The 19,021-nt window shown below is 43.7% G+C and overlaps 1 protein-coding gene across 1 annotated transcript in view; it reads right to left on the bottom strand.

Annotated features, from left to right (window-relative positions):
• The window catches only part of dhtkd1 (dehydrogenase E1 and transketolase domain containing 1), a 64,534-nt gene that overhangs the window by 14,871 nt on the left and 30,642 nt on the right, over positions 1–19,021 (bottom strand). The window contains exons 8-13 of the mRNA XM_072563029.1: positions 17,844–18,156; positions 16,065–16,149; positions 11,702–11,841; positions 9,340–9,490; positions 4,110–4,216; positions 2,364–2,528 (exon numbers count right to left, since the gene is read on the bottom strand). Of these exons, the coding sequence (XP_072419130.1) occupies positions 2,364–2,528; positions 4,110–4,216; positions 9,340–9,490; positions 11,702–11,841; positions 16,065–16,149; positions 17,844–18,156 (961 nt within the window). The remainder of the gene's footprint in view (positions 1–2,363; positions 2,529–4,109; positions 4,217–9,339; positions 9,491–11,701; positions 11,842–16,064; positions 16,150–17,843; positions 18,157–19,021) is intronic.

Genomic DNA, 19,021 nt, shown 5'->3' with positions numbered 1-19,021 from the left:
GATGCGTTGGAGGGCATCTTTAACCACATGGGAAGGGAAATTGCGGTCTCTAAAGAAGGAGGCCACCTGGTGTGTTCTGTGGTGGAACTGGACCTCCTGGGAGCAGATACGGCAGAGGCGGAGGAATTGGGAATACGGGATGGCATTTTTGCAAGAGGTAGGGTGGGAAGAGGTGTAATCCAGGTAGCTGTGGGAGTCGGTGGGTTTGTAAAAAATGTCAGTGTCAAGTCGGTCGTCATTAATGGAGATGGAGAGGTCCAGGAAGGGGAGGGAGGTGTCAGAGATGGTCCAGGTAAATTTAAGGTCAAGGTGGAATGTGTTGGTGAAGTTGATGAATTGCTCAACCTCCTCGCGGGAGCACGAGGTAGTGCCAATGCAGTCATCAATGTAGCGGAGGAAGAGGTGGGGAGTGGTGCCAGTTTAATTACGGAAGATCAACTGTTCTATGTAGCCAACAAAAAGACAGGCATAGCTGGGGCCCATTCATGTGCCCATGGCTACCCCTTTGGTCTGGAGGAAGTGGGAGGATTCGAAGGAGAAATTGTTACGGGTGAGGACCAGTTCGGCCAAACGAATGAGTGTGTCGGTGGAAGGGTACTGTTGGGGACGTCTGGAGAGGAAAAAACGGAGGGCTTGCAGGCCCTGGTCATGGCGGATGGAGGTGTAGAAGGATTGGATATTCATGTTGAAGATGAGGCGTTGGGGGCCAGGAAAACGGAAGTCTTGGAGGAGGTGGAGGGCGTGGGTGGTGTCTCGAACGTATGTGGGGAGTTCCTGGACTAGGGGGGGATAGGACAGTGTCGAGGTAGGTAGAGATGAGTTCAGTGGGGCAGGAGCATGCTGAGACAATGGGTCGGCCAGGGTGGTCAGGCTTGTGGATCTTGGGAAGGAGGTAGAACCGGGCAGTGCGGGGTTCCTGGACTATGAGGTTGGAAGCTGTGGGTGAGAGATCTCCTGAGGTGATGAGGTTCTGTATGGTCTGGGAGATGATGGTTTGGTGATGGGGGTGTGGGATCATGGTCGAGGGGGCAGTAGGAAGAGGTGTCCTCGAGTTGGCGTTTGGCTTCAGTGGTGTAGAGGTCAGTGCGCCAGACTACCACTGCGTCCCCTTTATCCGCTGGCTTGATGGTGAGGTTGAGATTGGAGCAGAGGAATTGGAGGGCTGCGCGTTGTGAGGGTGAGAGGTTGGAATGGGGGATGGGGGTAGACAGGTTGAGGCGGTTAATGTCCCGGCGGCAGTTGGAAATGAAGAGGTCAAGGGCAGGTAATAGGCCTGTGCGGGGTGTCCAGGTGGATGCAGTGTGTTGGAGGTGGGCGAAGGGGTCCTCGGAAGGTGGGCGGGAATCCTGATTGTGAAAGTAAGCTCGGAGGCGGAGGCGACGGAAGAATTGTTCGACGTCACGGCGTGTATTAAATTCATTGATGCGTGGACGGAGGGGGATGAAGGTGAGTACTTTGCTGAGGACTGATCGTTAGTCCTCAGTGAGGGGGAGGTCTGGAGGGATGGTGGAAAATAAGGATGTTATGCAGGGGATTGGAGAGACCATATCTTGAATATAGTGTTCGGTTTTGGTCTCCTTATTTAAGGAAGGATGTCAACGCGTGGAGATGGTCCAGAGGTGCTCCAATAGCCTGATACATGGACTGAGTGATCTGTCTTATAAGGGAAGATTGGAGGTTAGAAGAATGAGAGATGACCTCATTGGGATATATGAGACGTTGAGATGGTAGACGTACAAAAGATGTGTCCTCTTGTAGGCGAGTCCAGGACTACGGGCCTCTGTTTGAAAAAGAGGGGCCACCCTTTTAGACCAAGCTAAGGAGAACTTTTTTTTCACTCACAGGATCGTGCAACTTTGAAATTTCACCTCAGAAAATAGCTTCAGTGAATATTTTTAAAGGTAGAGGTTCTTGTTAGGCATGAGTATCAATGGTTAGAGGATAGATGGCAATGTGGAGTTGAAATATAAACACAATGGCACAGCAGCTTTACGGCACCTACTTCTGCTCCTAATTCACACATTTGAATGTAACTTTATGAGAAATGAGCATCTATATCAATGAATCACTTACCCATTCAGTACTAGACTAAAGTATAAACCTGGAAAAATATGCTCTCAAAACTGCAGTAGAGCCTGAAGACATTGTGCTAAAGCTTTTGATGATAACATAAACTTAACTTCATGGCTAAAGTGGCACATAGGGAGGATTATAAATGCATGATTATCTTCAAAACATATCTGTTATGATTATGCTCATCTTCCCACCTAATCAAATAAGCTCACTGCAAACAAGGTGAACATTTACAAAGTGAATATTGTCCAGTATCTGAGTGATCATATTAAAGTGTAACGTGTACTCACTGGGAGACGCAGCAACATTTTCGGCGAGGCCACAATCAGAGGTTTACGGAAATTTCGAACCATCTGCCGGCGCAGTAAGTGAAAGTATTGTGCTGGGGTAGTGGGATGTACAATGGACATGTTGACATTGTCCCCGTCAACGCCTTCCTCCTTGCTGTCGCTCATCTGTTGGAGAAAAGGAGGTTTATTGATAAATGCTGTGTTGCATTAGCTCTCCACCAGTTTAGTCTTTTGAAGTTGTCTACCTACATTGTTAAAAAGACAATCCTGCTTAACAAAAAAAGGGAAAGACGTTGGACTGTAACAGCAGCTTTCTTGATTTCAGGATGTGACAAAAGCACAGTATGGCTAATGAAGAGCTTTTAAAATGGTGTCATTGGAGCAATGTAAGAAATGGAGCTACCAATTTCCCCCTTCAATATTGGGCATCACATATAAGGAAAGACGAATCAAACTCTGGGGTCTACCAAGCAGATTTACATGAAATGAAACAGGATGGTTGTTAAAGGATTAAATTGATAAAAATTGTAAATTCTTGTCTTGGTATTACCTGGATTGTAAAAGGTTAAGGGATAATACATTGTTAGTAGGATTTCATAGTTTCGCTGCAGTTAGTCTAATACCACTGATGCGCTAACAGTGAATCTCACTGGATAGCATCTTTAATTATAAAATGAACCATTTTAGAGTAAAATTAGGAGCAATCTTTCACACAAAAGATTTGCAGAAACCCATTTCCACAGATTTTTATTCAAGTGTCAACGAATGTGGAGCTAAATCGATTCTGTGAAATTGAGATGGAGATCGGATTAAATGGGATAGTAAAGCTCAAAGGCTGAATGGCTTCTTCTTTTTCCAATTCCAAACCAATTACTGAATTTCCATCTAAAAGCTCAATGATCTGAGCCCCTCTTCTATCCAGACTTGGCATCTACCTTTTTAAAATTAGTTCATGAGATGTGGGCATCATTGGCTAGGCTGGCATTTATTGCCCATTCTTAATTGCTCAGAGGCCAGTTAAGAGTCAACCACATTGCTGTGGGTCTGGAGTCACATGTAGGCCAGACCAGGTAAAGATTGCAATTTCCTTCTCTTAAGGGCATTAGTGAACCAGATGGGTTTTTCCCGACTTGACAATAGATTCATGGCCATCACTGGACTCTTAATTCTGCCATGACAAGATTTGAACCCAGGTCCCCAGAATATTACCTGGGTCGCTGGATTAATAGGCTAGAGATAGTACCACTAGGCCATACCCTCCCCATATTCCAAGCAGTGGGTTGGATACAACTGCAGTACTGGTAATAGTGGAAATCTGAAATAAAACCAGGAAGTGAGATATTCAGCCGTTCTGGCAGAATCTGTGAAGTCAGAAACAGAGTTAATATTTCGAGTCTTATTCACGTCTTCTTTGGAACTCCAGTAATCAGTGTGTTGGAGTTATTGGAATAAAATTCTGACTAGACAAGTATAAGCCTGGAATCTGTCCAAGCAAACTTCAAATTGTGGTGTCAAACCCCAGGCCTTATGATGTGGCAGGAAACAGACTGCATGGGACTGTGGTCACTTCTGTTGTGATGCCGCTTGGATGTTGAGCAGATAGTTAGTTCATGCCAAATGGAGAATATGGATCATCTCTTTCTATACTTGGAAAATGAAAAAGGAGGGTGAGTAGCATGGATTAACAGGTGTCCTACTTTGATAGCTGTCTGAGGACAGTTTAGGGTCCTGGTAGAGGCTGCTTACCTGGAGAAAACGCTCCAAACGACAGGAGGAGTGTTCTGGGCCTGCACCATCATAGCCGTGTGGGAGGAGAATAACAATCCCACTTTGTAGCAACCATTTCGCTTCACCTGCCAAAAGGATAGGATTTAGTGGGGACACAAAATGATTGATTCAGTTTCAAACAGATTTTCATCAGAGGTTAATCATTATTGCTGCCTCAGGTATATTATTTGAGTACCCTTTCAAATGGAGCGAGTTACAGAAACTTACTCATGAAACAAATAAATAAACAAAAAGAGAACCTACCATTCAAGAATTAGCATCCTAACAGAAGGTTTGTTATTTCCTTCTGACATAGACAGGCTGACCTTTTTCCTCCCAGGAAATTACAAACAAGACAGAAGCTGGTCCTTTTAATGTTTCATGGCATTGCCATTGAAGAATCCCCCAAAATCAACATAATGGGGGTTACCATTGACTAGATACTCAACTGGACTCATCGTATAAATATAGAGCTGACAAGAGAAGGTCAGATGAAGGGCTTTTGCTCAAAACGTTGATTTTCCTGCTCCTCGGATGCTGCCTGACCTGCTGTACTTTTCCAGCACCACTCTAATCTCGACTCCAGGCTTGTACTTGTCTAGTCAGAATTTTATTCCAATAACTCCAACACACTGATTACTGAAGTCCCAAAGAAGACTTGAATAAGACTCAAAATATTAACTCTGTTTCTGACTTCACAGATGCTGCCAGAACGGCTGAGTTTCCCCAGCACTTCCTGGTTTTATTTCAGATTTTGATTATTACCAATACTGTAGTTATAGCCAACACAAGTCAGGAGTGTGATGCAATACTCCCCACTTGCCTGGATGGGGGCAGCTCTAGAGAAACTCAAGGAGCTTACTACCATCCAGGACAAAGCAGCCCCCTTGATTGGTACCACATTCACCGTCTTCAACACTCCCATCAGTGCTGATGTATAGTGCGTACCATCTACAAGATGCACTACAGGACCTTACCATTCTTTTGACAGCACCTTCCAAACTACAACCTCTACCACCTAGAAGGGCAATGACAGCAGATACATAGGAACACCACCCCCTGCAATTTCCTCTCAAAGCCATTTCTATCCTGACTTGGAAAAATCCTTCAGTGTCATTGGATCAAACTCCTAGAACTCCCTCCCTACAAAAACTATGGGCACCTCTACACCCCAAGGACTGCTATTCACCACCTCCTTCTCAAAAAGATAAGTAGGAACCATCACCAAATACTGGCTTAGCCAGTGAAGCCCACATCCCTTGAAAGAATAAACAAACTAGCAATCTGAACACAAAACCCCAAACACAATGAGTCTCAATTACATTTAGCTGAATTTTTCAGGAGTTATGAAGATGCTTTCTAATTACTATGTAGAAAAATTACATTCCTCAGGCGTAGGTGTTATGGGTAATTTGAAACTATTAGGTTACAGATGAGCATGTTGCAAATAGAGTGAAGTGCTTCAAGTGTTTGGAAATTAAATCTGGTCAGGTTATATAATATGATAGATGCTCATGTATCTTAAAAGTATACTGACTTCCTGGCTGAGATATAACCAAATTGCCTGTTTCTGAAAGTCTCTTCCTCCTCTCGCTCTATTTTCCAGCCTTCCTCTGATGCAGACTTTAGTCAGTCAATCATTCAACAAAATAACTGAACGTGCACTAGATCAAACGTGGAAACCGGGACTGGAAAGGGAGCAGAAGACAGAGAGGGAACATAGAACATAGAACAATATAGCGCAGAACAGGCCCTTCAGCCCTCGATGTTGCGCCGACCTGTGAACTATTCTCAGCTTGTCTCCCTACACTATCCCCAAATCATCCATGTGCTTATCTAAGGATTGTTTAAATCTCCCTAATGTGGCTGAGTTGACTACATTAGCAGGTAGGACATTCCATGTCCTTACCACTCTCTGAGTAAAGAACCTGCCTCTGATATCTGTCTTAAATCTATCACTCCTCAAGTTGTAGTTATGCCCCCTCGTACACGCTGACGTCATCATCCTCAGAAAAAGACTTTCACGGTCTACCCTATCTAATCCTCTGATCATCTTGTATGTCTCTATCAAATCCCCTCTTAGCCACCTTCTTGCCAATGAGAACAGGTTCAAGCCTCTCAGCCTTTCCTCATAAGACCTTCCCTCCAGACCAGGCAACATCCTGGTAAATCTCCTCTGGACCTTTTCCAACGCTTCCACATCCTTCCCGAAATATGGGGACCAGGACTGTACACAATATTCCAAGTGTGGCCGCACCAGCGTTTTGTATAGTTGCAGCATGATATTGTGGCTCCAGAACTCAATCCCTCTACAAATGAAACCTAACACACCGAATGCCTTCTTAACAGCACTATCTACCTGGGTGGCAACTTTCAGGGATCTATGTATATGGACTCCAAGATCTCTCTGACATCCACACTACCAAGAATCTTTCCACTGACCAAGTACTCTGCCATCCTGTTATTCTTCCCAAAGTGAATCACCTCACATTTAGCTGCATTGAACTCCATTTGCCACCTCTCAGCCCAATTCTGCAGTTTATCCAAGTTCCCCTACAACCTGTAACATTCTTTCACACTGTCCACTACTCCACTGACTTTAGTGTTGTCTACAAATTAACTAATCCACCCACCTATGTCTGCGTCTAAGTCATTGATAAAAATGACAAACAGCTGTGATCCCAAAACAGAACCTTGTGGCACACCAATAGTAACCGGACACCAGGCTGAATATTTTCCATCAACCACCACTCGCTGCCTCCTTTCAGAAAACCAGTTTCTAATCCAAACTGCTAAGTCGCCCTCAATTCCATGCCCCTGGGTTTTCTCCAACAGCCTACCATGTGGACCCTTATCAAAGGCTTTACTGAAGTCCATGTACACCACGTCAACTGCCCTACCCTCATCTACATGCTTGGTCACCTTCTCACAAAACTCAATGAGGTTTGTGAGACATGACCTGCCCTTGACAAAACCATGTTGACTATCTCCAATCAAATTGTTGCTTGCTAGATGATTATAAATCTTATCTCTTATAATCCTTTCCAAAACCTTTCCTACAACAGAAGTAAGCCTCACTGGTCTATAATTACCTGGGCCATCTCTGCTGCCCTTCTTGAACAAGGGCACAACATTTGCAATCCTCCAGTCCTTTGGTATCAAACCTGTAGACGACTCAATGACGACTCAAATATCAATGGGCGGCACAGTGGCACAGAGGTTAGCACTGCTGCCTCACAGCGCCAGAGACCCACGTTCAATTCCCGCCTCAGGTGACTGACTGTGTGGAGTTTGCACGTTCTCCCTGTGTCTGCGTGGGTTCCCTCCGGGCGCTCCGGTTTCCTCCCACAGTCCAAAGACGTGCAGGTAAGGTGAATTGGCCATGCTAAATTGCCCGTAGTGTTAGGTAAGGGGTAAATGTAGGGATATGGATGGGTTGCGCTTCGGTGGGTCAGTGTGGACTTGTTGGGCCGAAGGGCCTGTTTCCACACTGTAATGTAATCTAATCAAAGCCAAAGGCTCTGCTATCTCCTCCCTAGCTTCCCAGAGAATCCTCGGATAAATCCCAACTGGCCCAGGGGACTTGTCTACTTTCATTCCTGCTAGAATTAATAACACCTGTTCATAATTAATCTCGATCCTTTCTAGTCTAATATCTCGTACTTCATTCTTCTTCTCTACAATATTCTCCTTTTCCTGAGTGAAAACTGAGAGAAATGTTCATTTAGCACCTCTCCAATCTCCACAGGGTCCACACTCAACTTCCCACTTCTGTCTTTGACTGGCCCTATTCCTACCCTAATCATCCTTTTATTCCTCACATATCTATAGAAAGCTTTAGGATTCTCCTTTATTCTATTTTCTAAAGACTGCTCGTGTCCTCTCTTTGCTCTTGTTAACTCTCTCTTTAAATCCTTCCTAGCTGATCTGTAACTCTCCATCGCCTCATCTGAACCATCTCGCCTCATCAACACATAAGCCTCCTTCTGCTTAACAAGAGATGTAACCTCTGTTGTAAACCACGGTTCCCTTACCTTATCACTTCCTCCCTGCGTGACAGGGACATACCTATCAAGGACACGCAATATCTGTTCCTTAAACCAGCTCCACATTTCCATTGTCTGTATACCCTGCATTTTGCTACACCATTCTATGCATCCTAATTCTTGCCCTATAATTGCCCTTGCCCTATCGATAACCTTTGACCTGTGGCATGTACCTCTCCCTTTCCATTGCTAAACTATACGTAACTGAATTATGGTCACTCTCTCCAAACTGTTCACCTACAACTCAATCAAACACCTGGCCAGGTTCATTACCAAGCACCAGATCCAGTGTGGCCTCCCCTCTTGTTGGCCCTTCGACATACTATGTCAGGAAACCCTCCTGTACACATTGGACGAAAACTGACCCATCCGACGTACTAGAGTTATAGCATTTCCAGTCAATGTTGGGGAAGTTAAAGTCCCCCATAATGACCACCCTGTTCCTTTCACTCCTACCCAGAATAATTTTGCTAATCCTCTATTCCACCTCCCTGGAACTCTGCAGAGGCCTATAAAGAATTCCAAGCAGTGTGACCTCTCCTCTTTTATTTCTAACCTCAGCCCACACTACATCAGTAGATGAGTCCTCATCAAAAGTTCTCTCAGCCACTGTTATACAATCCTTGACTAACAAAGCCACGCCTCCCCCTCTTTAACCTCCTTGCCTGTTCTTAATGAAAGATCTAAACCCTGGAACCTGCAATATCCATTCCTCACCCTGCTCTATCCTTGTCTCCGAAATGGCCACAACATCGAAGTCCCAGGTACCTATCCACACTGCAAGCTCACCTACCTTATTTCGGATACTTCTGGCGTTGAAGTAAACACACTTCAAACCACTTTGCTGTCTGCCAGCACATTCCTGTGACCCTAAAATCCTGTCCCTGTCCTTCCTACTCTCATCCCCCTGTGCACTGCAGCTACACCTCCGGTTCCCATCCCCCTGCTGAGCTAATTTAAACCCACCCGAATAGCACCAGCAAATTTCCCACCCAGCAGAAGAAGGCAGCAGGTTAACAAAACAAAAAGAAAAAGGGATAATCAAGAACTGTTGCAATACGCGAGCATGAAAGAAATGTAACTGGGAAATCCCCCCCCAAATAAAGCATGCCATGCACGAACATCTTTATAATCTGACCACTCCACAGGGTTTAAAGTCTCACCTCCAGAGATAAATGTGTCAAATATAATTTGAGCACCATTGAAGAAGTCTCCAAACTGGGCTTCCCAAATCGGAAGTAGCTTTGGGCTTTCAATACTCATCCCATACTCAAAACCCAGCACTGCCTCCTCAGACAATGGACTGTTACAGACCTGACAAAAAGATACAGCATGTTATTTTTCTTGTTCCTCCTAAAAAAAATAGTCACTCGAGCTCCCCTGGACCATAAGGCTGTTTTCTCATTAGAGAGACAGAGATTTGATGGTGGTGGTGGTTCAACCTGAGGGTCAGCACGCCTCAGGCAAGGGGAGAGGTTGACAAGTAGGTACTTTATAGTAACCTCAATTGATGCAGAATTGAGCCCACCTTGTTGATATCCCTTATGTCTCTAACCAGCCATCTGAGCTAAACTGACTCCCTGTACCTATTACCAACTTTACAACACATTTAGATGATTTGATTTTACAATGTCCTTATATCAAAATGTATTTCCTCCACTAATACGAATAATGTTATGCTGTTAAAAAAAAAAGTCTTCTATAAAGTCACTGGAATGTTTGGATTCACCAATGGAAAATGCCAGTTACCAAGCTCTAATACTGGCTTCCTGGTTTTGGCAGGATGGGTGGAGGACAATTCTTACAGATACAGTCATAGAGATGTACAGCACGAAAACAGACCCTTTGGTCCAACTCGTCCATGCCGACCAGATATCCTAACCTAATCTAGTCCTGTTGCCAGCACTTGGCCCACATCCCTCTAAACCCTTCCTATTCATATACCCATCCATACGCCTTTTAAATGTTGTAACTGTACCAGCCTCCACCACTTCCTCTGGCAGCTCATTCCATACACGTACCACCCTCTGTGTGAAAAGGTTGCCCCTTAGGTCTCTTTTATATCTTTCCCCTCTTACTCTAAACCTATGCCCTCTAGTTCTGGACTCCCAGACCCCAGGGAAAAGATTTTGTCTATTTATCCTATCCATGCCCCTCATAATTTTATAAACCTCTATAAGTCACCCCTCAGCCTCCGATGCTCCAGGGAAAACAGCCCCAGCCTATTCAGCCTCTCCCTATAGCATCATCCTTGTAAATCCTTTTTGAACCCTTGCAAGTTTCACAAAATCCTTCCGATAGGAAGGAGACCAGAATAGCACGCAATATTCCAACAGTGGCCTAACCAACACCCTGAACAGCCACAGAGATAGTAACAGTTCTGGTCACTTTTCCTTCCCTTTTAGGTTATTTAAGAGGAGAATGTGTAAACAGCATTGCTGGCCAGGCCAAACCATCACTAACTTCCCTTGAGATGGCACAAACATCAAACAGTGGAGAAACTCAGCAGGTCTGGCAGCATCTGTGGAGACAGAAAAATTGCGTGTCTGTTATGACTCATCAAAACTGAAAGGTGTTGGAAATATTTTTAAAACTTTTGAGAAGCTCCTTACACAGAGGCCTATGTAAAAGATTAAGGAGTCATTAACCCTGGTGAAAGAGAAAAAGCAATGTAAGATGGGTGTAAATTAAAGTGTGAAAGGGAGAAGAGAATGTGTCCTCTCCCCTAAAAGCAAAGTAAATGAGATAAGGCTGTGGGGTGGGACGAGGGTAAGAGAGGTGTAGAGAATGTAAGAAGGATGGAGAACAGACATAATGTGGTCAGCTTTGAAAGCTATGAAGTTCAGTGTTGAGATCTCAAGGTTGCAAAGTGCCTAAGCGGAAGATGAAGTGTTGTCCCTCGAGCTTGTTGCCCTTCATTGGAACACTGCAGAAGGCTCAGGTCAGAAACGTCAGCTTGGGATCAAATTAGTCCATGGAAATGAGAAGCAAAAGGAAGGTCAGGGTCATTGACATGGCCGGAAGGAGGTGGTCACCCAGTCATCAGTGTAAAGGAGACCAGATTGAAAGAAGCCCTCGAGAAGATAATAGCAAACCACTTATTAGAATGACTGCAGTCCATCTAGTGCAGCTGCACCCGTATTGATGTTGGGGTTGAAGCTCCAGGCATTTGGCTAGGCAACAATGAAGGCAGAGTGGTTTAGTTTCCAAGTCAGGATGGTGAGTGGCTCGGAATGTTTCAGGGAATGGACAATCTGCAAAAGGTCCTCCTGACACTCTGTGACTGCCATTCTTTTCTTAATGACGCGGGGGAGCTGGTGTTGGACTGGGGTGGACAAAGTTAAAAATCACAGATAGTTACCTGACAAAGGAGCAGCGCTTCGAAAGCTTGTACTTCTAAATAAACCTGTTGGACTATAACCTGGCATTGTGGAATTCTTTTTTAAGTTGAAACTCCTCAGAGCAACTCACTAAGTAAAACATTTTAAATCGACAGGTCACAAATAAAAACAGTGAACTTCTTACCTCAAAAAATCCTTTTTGTTCTGGACTGATATGGTTGAGTGGGATGTAAGTGTCACCAGTTTCTTGGCAAACAACCATTGCGTGTCGTTGACTGAAGGTGCCACGACCAACGTCCTGTCCACTTAAACGCACATTAAAATCTTCAAGGGAAACAAAAACATTCAATCGAATATTCACAACGTACCTATTCATCACTCGAATCAGTAATTCAGAGAAGTAACTTGTTCTTAAAAAGGGATGCTTGAGTTAAAAGGAATGCCATTTAAAAACAACAAACCAAGGTGACAATAACATGTTTAAACCCTTTTGTTTTCACCTCATTTCTTTCCTGAGTGGAGTGAGATTTCCTGGGTCCTGCTGATCTGGAATCATACACAATTCTGGTGTGTTGTGAGCCCGTATAGTAATGACATCAACAGAACAGAGATCACAGCATGGCTGCCCCAAATGTCCCTTACACCACCATTACATGCACAGGCTCTCCAGTAGTAGTTAAAGAGCAGATATCACGCTCAAGAATGCTGACTGCTCTGCTCTGTAGTTCGAGGATGGGGGTCAATTGTGTTGCTCGAACCCCTTCGCTCAAGAGAAGGTCACTCAGTTCAACATTTCCCAAAAGCAAACATGATAAATAAGATAGAGAGGTGCCAATGTTGGACTGGGGTGGACAATGTCAGAAGTTACACAACACCAGGTTTCAATGCACCTGACAAAGGGGCAGCACTCCAAAACCTTAAGATTTCAAATAAACCTGTGAGAGTATAACATGGTGTTGTGTGACTTCTGACCATGATAAATAAGGTCTTCTACACATTGATTTCATACTAACATCTTTAGTATAAAGGGTTAATGAGTTCATTTACATTATTGTTGGGAATTGATGCAAATGTTACGACATGGACAGCTAACCCAAAATCAGCTGAACAATGTACTTACAATATTAAATCAAAACCACCAAAGACCCTCAAAATTCATCCCAATGATTCCTAACCAGAGTTTGAATAATCAATCCCAGACTTTGCGTATACAGGTAATCAATTTTAGAATCATAGAATCCCTACGGAAGCAGGCTGTTTGGCCCATCAAGTCCACACCAACTCTCTGAAGAGCATCCAATCCAGACCCACCCCACCATGTAACCCTGCATTTCCTATTGCTAACCCACCTAGCCTGCACATACCTAGACACTATAGGTAACTTAACATGGCCAGTCCACCTAACCTGCACATCTTTGGACTGTGAGGGGAAACCAGAGCACTCGGAGGAAATCCGTCTAGAGGCAGAGGGAATGTGCAAACACCACACAGACAATTGGCAGAGGGTGGGATTGAATCCGGGTACCTGGCACTGTGAGGCTAACCACTGAGCCACTGTGCCACCAAACTGAGCCAGCATGCTACCCTTAACACTGGTTAAGTGGTTTTTTGCAATTCATTATTCCACAGACACAATGATGGTTTCTTAGTTGATTTTCTTAAAATCTCTCTTACAGTTAGACCGTAAGACATAGGAGTGGAGGGAAGGCCATTCAGCCCATCGAGTCCACTCCACCATTTAATCATGGCTGATGGACATTTCAACTCATTTGCCAGCACTCTCCCCGTAGCCCTTAACTCCTTGAGAGATTAAGCATTTATCAATCTCTGCCTTGAAGACATTTAACATCCTGGCCTCCACGGCAATGAATTCCACAGGCTCACCACCCTCTGGCTGAAGAAATGTCTCCTCATTTCCGTTCTAAATTGATCTGCTCTAATTTGAAGCCTGTGCCCATGGTTCTAGTCTCCCCGCCTAACGGAAACAACTTCCCAGTGTCCACCCTTTCTAAGCCATGCATTATCTTGTAAGTTTCTATTAGATCTCCCCTCAACCTTCTAAACTCTAATTAATATAATCCAGGATCCTCAGCTGTTCATCATATGTTAGGCCGACCATTCCAGGGATCATCCATGTGAATCTCTGCTGGACACACTCCAGTGCCAGTATGTCCTTCCTAGGGTATGGGACCCAAAACTGGACATAGTATTCCAAATGTGGTCTAACTAGAGCTTTATAAAATCTCAGAAGCACATCACTGCTTTTATATTCCAACTCTCTTGAGATAAATGACCACATTACATTCACTTCCTTAATCATGGACTGAACCTGCAAGTTAACCTTTAGAGAATCCTGAACTAGCACTCCCAGATCCATTTGTACTTTGACTTTATGAAGTTTCTCACCATTTAGAAAGTAGTCCATTTCTGTATTCTGTTTTCCAAAGTGCAAGACCTCGCATTTGCTCATGTTGAATTTCATCAGCCATTTCTCGGACCACTCTCCTAAACTGTCTAAATATTTCTGCAGCCTCCCCACCTCCTCAGAACTACCTGCCGATCCATCTAACTTTGTATCATCAGCGAACTTCGCCAGAATGTCCCCAGTCCCCTCATCCAGATCATTGATATATAAAGTGAACAGCTGCAGGACAACACTTGTCACTAGCTGCCATTCCAAAAAAGAACTTTTTACCCCAACTCTCTGCCTTCTGTCAGACAGCCAATCCTCAATCCATGCCAGTAGCTCACCTCAAGCACCATGGGCTCTCACCTTATTCAGCAGGCTCCCATGAGGCACCTTATCTAGACCTCCAAAAGACCTTTGATAAAGCACATCCATTGGGTTTCCCTGGTCTAACCTACTTGTTACCTCTTCAAAGAATTCTAACAGGTTTGTCAGGCATGCTAAATCCATGTTGACATGTTCTAATGTGACCCTGCACTTCCAAGAATTTAGAAATCTCATCCTTAACGATGGATTCTAGAATTTTACCTACAACCGAGGTTAGGCTAACCAGCCTATAATTTTCCATCTTTTGTCTTGATCCTTTCTTGAACAAGGGGTTTACAACAGTGATTTTCCAATCATCTGGGACTTTCCCTGACTCCAGTCACTTTTGAAAGATTACAACCAACGCCTCCACTATTTCCTCGGCCACCTCCCTCAGGGCCAGGAGATTTATCAATTTTTAGAGCTTTTAACTTTTCTAGTACTTTCCCTTTTGTAATGGCGACCATACTCACCTCTGCCCAGATGAAGGCAGTAATATTTATAATTTAGTTTTCTATTTCCCGAGCTTTCAAGAGCTGTTCATGGGAGATTGGACAGGGAGTTTTAATATCTTCACACTGTTGCATCAACAGCCAGATTCCTTTTCTCCAGAAATTAATCCAAAAACCCAACTAAAACTTTGAACACTTCCAGCAGACTGACCATCTCCTCCACAAACTCCCTGTTCTCATTCAGCAATTGCCATCTGCTTGAGCACAGGCCTTTGCCAGACTTGCTGTGACCAATTCCCAGATACTGACCTTGTTAATAGCCAACTTCTGCTCTCTGTTTAAACATAATGCTCTTCCCCAGTGACAAAGCATCTGCAGAAGCTTTTGATCAGGAACCAGCCTGCAATCAACTTCCAGGTCAGGCCTCATGAATAAACAAGGGCCCGTTTGGTCTGTTTTCCTTTCAACACAAGCTATCGTGCACAGTCCAAAAGTTATCTTTAACATAAAGTTTCCAGTTCACCGATGCAAACCAAAATTGATAAAAGGAAATAAAAGTAATGAAAAATCACATGGTTTCTACAGGATGGTTCCCAATCGCAGCTCCATGGTTTGGGCCCTGATGAGGCTGTGGTTATGTCCCTACCTCTGAGCCAGGGGGCCTGGGTCCAAGTCCTACTTGCTCCAGAGATGGGTAATGAACAGGTGGTTTAAAAACATCTGGGAGCCTCGTGGCAGAGGTTTACCATGTTTAAGTAAAAACGATTGTGTTTGACCTGACATCAAAAGACATTTGCAATTTTTATCAACCTGGTTTCAGCTCCCATTCACACAATAAAGACCCTTAAGCAGACTGCAATAATCTATCTTTGTAGTTTATGCAATGAGAGCTGTTGGTCCAGAACTGGTGACCTGAGGGAATCTAATGGAATCAAAGCCCAGCAGAAGTCAATTACCAGCAGGGTGTATTTATTATAATGTGGAGACAGTGGTGCACTGTCAGTCGACTAGTAATCTAGGCACTGCAGGTTCAAATCCCACATAGCAACTGGTGGAATTTATAGTTAATTAATTAAGAAATCTCAAATTTGAAAGCAATGGACTACAAAACTATAAACTCTTAAATCAATCTAATTTCCTTCAAGGTTGAAATTCTGTTGCCCTAACCCCAGTGTGACCCACAGCACTGTGGTTTATTCCTAACTGTCCTCTGAAGCAGCAGCACAAGTCACTACATTCAAGGGCAGTTAGTGATGAGCAATAAATACTGGCTTTGCCATGGATGCTCATGCCCAATGACAGAATATTTTAAAAGTTGTTACCTTGACACAGTAAAGTTCCAATAGCCAGTGACTCTGCCGTGGACCAGTCCAGCTTTGTGCCCTCTTCCAGTTTCTGCAGTCGAGCCTAAACATCAAGAGGAATGATCAGGTTTGTAGGTTACTTCATCAGCCCAGGTTTGGCAACCTATCGCTTAGACAATTAACAAGTTATAATCTCCCCCTTTATTTGGCAACTTGCTCATGAGGAACCCACCTCACTGTTCAACAAAAGCATAAAAGATGCAGCGAATTGTTCCCTACATCAAGACAGAGCCTCACTGGATATCTCACACCTTTCTACCAGGGAGCTGGCCATAGCCCACTTTGTTCAGGCCCCCCAGGAGATTCCACCTGCGAACATTTTTTGACACTGATGTTTACTCCATCCTTTTGGTTCACCATTTTAAAGAAAGAAAGAAAGAGAGAGAGAGAGATCTCAGAATGGACTTCCAGAGATAATAATAAAAAAGGACCAAGACAACTAAAAACATGGCTGCCTACCACACAGCCACTGGGGGGTGCCGTGCACTTCCAGCTGGCGTGCCAACCCATTGACCACTGCATGTCGCAGCTGCTGCCTCACACCCAGTCTGTGGAGCTGTGCACAGCATAAAATAAGATCAGGGGGAGCACTGATGGCTACCAAGACAGATGCAATTAAAGTCAAGATCTTTTCAAAACGCCATAATTGTAGGGGTGCAGATTTTTGGAGAGTTGGTCGAGCTCGAGGGATGTTGCATTGATTGGGAAGGAGTGAGGTCATAGTACAGTTTTAAAATCAGGATAAAGATTTGAGAATTGAGGCATGGTCTGATGGCAAATTAGTGGAGGTCAGCGTGAACAAGATTTGGAATGAGTTGAGATACAGGAAGCAGAGGTTTGAGTAAAGCACCAATTAGAACAGGGTTCTGGTCAGGAAAACATCAAGTCTGGAAGTATCAAAAGGTGCAGATGAAGTCGTCATCAACAAAGTAAGTAATTATGGTTTGAGAATGATTAAAGTTAAAATTCTCTTCTCTCTTTTAAAGGAGGGATGAGATTCCAATGACTAAAAAGGATAACTTTTTTTAAAAAAGGGAGCTTATTGTATAAAGAGTTGGACGATCCCCAATCTGGATAACTGTGTGCAATCTTGGTTAAGGAATCCAAAGGGGGAGATATTCTCTCTGCTCATTCTCTATTGCTGTTCAAAAATAACTTGAGAAGAAAAAAATATTAAATATTCCTAAATACTTACTAAAAAGGGAGACTTTGATTTGGTTTAAAATTTTCCATGTTAAAAACGGGAAATGTTTACAATGGTAAGCATGTTATACATGTGAGGAAATTTGAAGTATAAAAACTGAAAATCTGATGTTTTGTCCTAAGAGTGTAGAAAAAAAATTGTATTATTGCAGAGCTACCATAAATCCAAACTTAGAATGGCAAGCTCATGGAATTTACAGAATTTTATAACGAGTTTGTACTGCAGTGCTGTGGTGGAGAATCAGTCCATTTTCCCAATAACAGCTTGTAACAATCCAGTGTCAGAACAGAGCCAAGAATCAGCTGAAATCTACTTGAACAGGATCAATATACAGAAATATAGTATGTGTAAACTGCTTAATTGAGTTGTGCTTCAAGCAAAACAAATTTCATTCTGATAAAAATGACTGGTGACCGTTATATTGAACGCACAGTGTTGTAGTTTTCAAGGGATCTTAGGGGGCAATTGAATATTTGAATCAGTACACACTTCAATAGCTGAGGTGCTCTATTTCTTCTGTTTCTGAAGCTTACCTGTATGTGTGTTTTCACCAGATGACCATGCATGGTTATTTCCTTTGGAACCTCCACAGACTTGGCACCCACATACTTGAGCAGGTCAATGGGCATTCCAGTGTCCCACGTACTGACCCTGAGTGAAGGTTCCACCAAGCCACTCCAGTGAGCCTGCAGATTTGGAGCCGACGGTGAAAATGAAGCCGTGTTTGTTAAATGGTCATTTAGTTTAGCATAATAAGAAGTTTTAATGCTGGAAACCTCCTGCTCAGTCAAGAGGCCATCTGCTACTAACTGCTCTGCATACAAGTCTGGAATACTTTTACGGGATCTGTGGAAATCAGAAGGGAAAATAAAGTCAGACACCGTATGAAAGAGGAACAGGAGTAGGCCCTTCAACCCATCAAGCTTGTTCTGCCATTCAATAGGATCCTGGCTGATCCAACATTCTTCACGTCCACTTTCCTGCCCTTTCCCTGTAACCCTGAATTCCCCGACTGATCAAGAATCTATCTCAGCCTTAAATATACACAAGGACTCTTTCCCTCAACAGCTCTCTGTGGCAAGGAATTCCAAACAGTCAGAACCTTCTGAGAGAAGACCACTGTGAGGAAAAGGAGTACAAATAGAAATACCCATCACATTGATAGAATGATTACGCCACTGATTTGTGCTACACAGTGGGGATTAGAGCTAAACAAATCACAGCCACAGATTTTTCCTGATATTAGCTGTGCTTCTGAGAATGGAGACACACCCTTACCTGTTTATTGCCAGTTTCCTTTTAATGTCTTTCGGAAGAGTCTTGCCTTGCATAACCTCCAGCTTCACTGGGTTGCATTAATGGGGATTTCCCAATGGTCAGACAATGGGTGTACTCTAGACCAAACAAATAGAACTTTGGATGTGTTGCTCAGTCATTTCACTTGGAGGCTTGGTGATGGGTTTCTCAATGTCTGTGCTCACAATGTGGTTTCCTCTTCACTGGAGACCAAGTACAAATTGGGTGACTGCTTTACTGAACAGCTCTGTTCAGTCTGCATGTGGGACATGGAGCTTCCAGTCACCCATCATATTATTCTACCATCCCTACTCTGAAACTGACTGCACTGTCGTCAGCTTTCCACTTGATTCCAATGATTAGATTCCCTACAGTATGGAAACTGGCCCTTTGGCCCAACAAGTCAATACTGACT

This window comes from Chiloscyllium punctatum, chromosome 44 (assembly GCF_047496795.1).
Source record: "Chiloscyllium punctatum isolate Juve2018m chromosome 44, sChiPun1.3, whole genome shotgun sequence".
NCBI classification, from domain to species: Eukaryota; Metazoa; Chordata; class Chondrichthyes; order Orectolobiformes; family Hemiscylliidae; genus Chiloscyllium; species Chiloscyllium punctatum.
The sequence above is the reverse complement of the archived record's forward strand: the minus strand, read 5'-3'. Positions and strand labels throughout refer to the sequence as shown.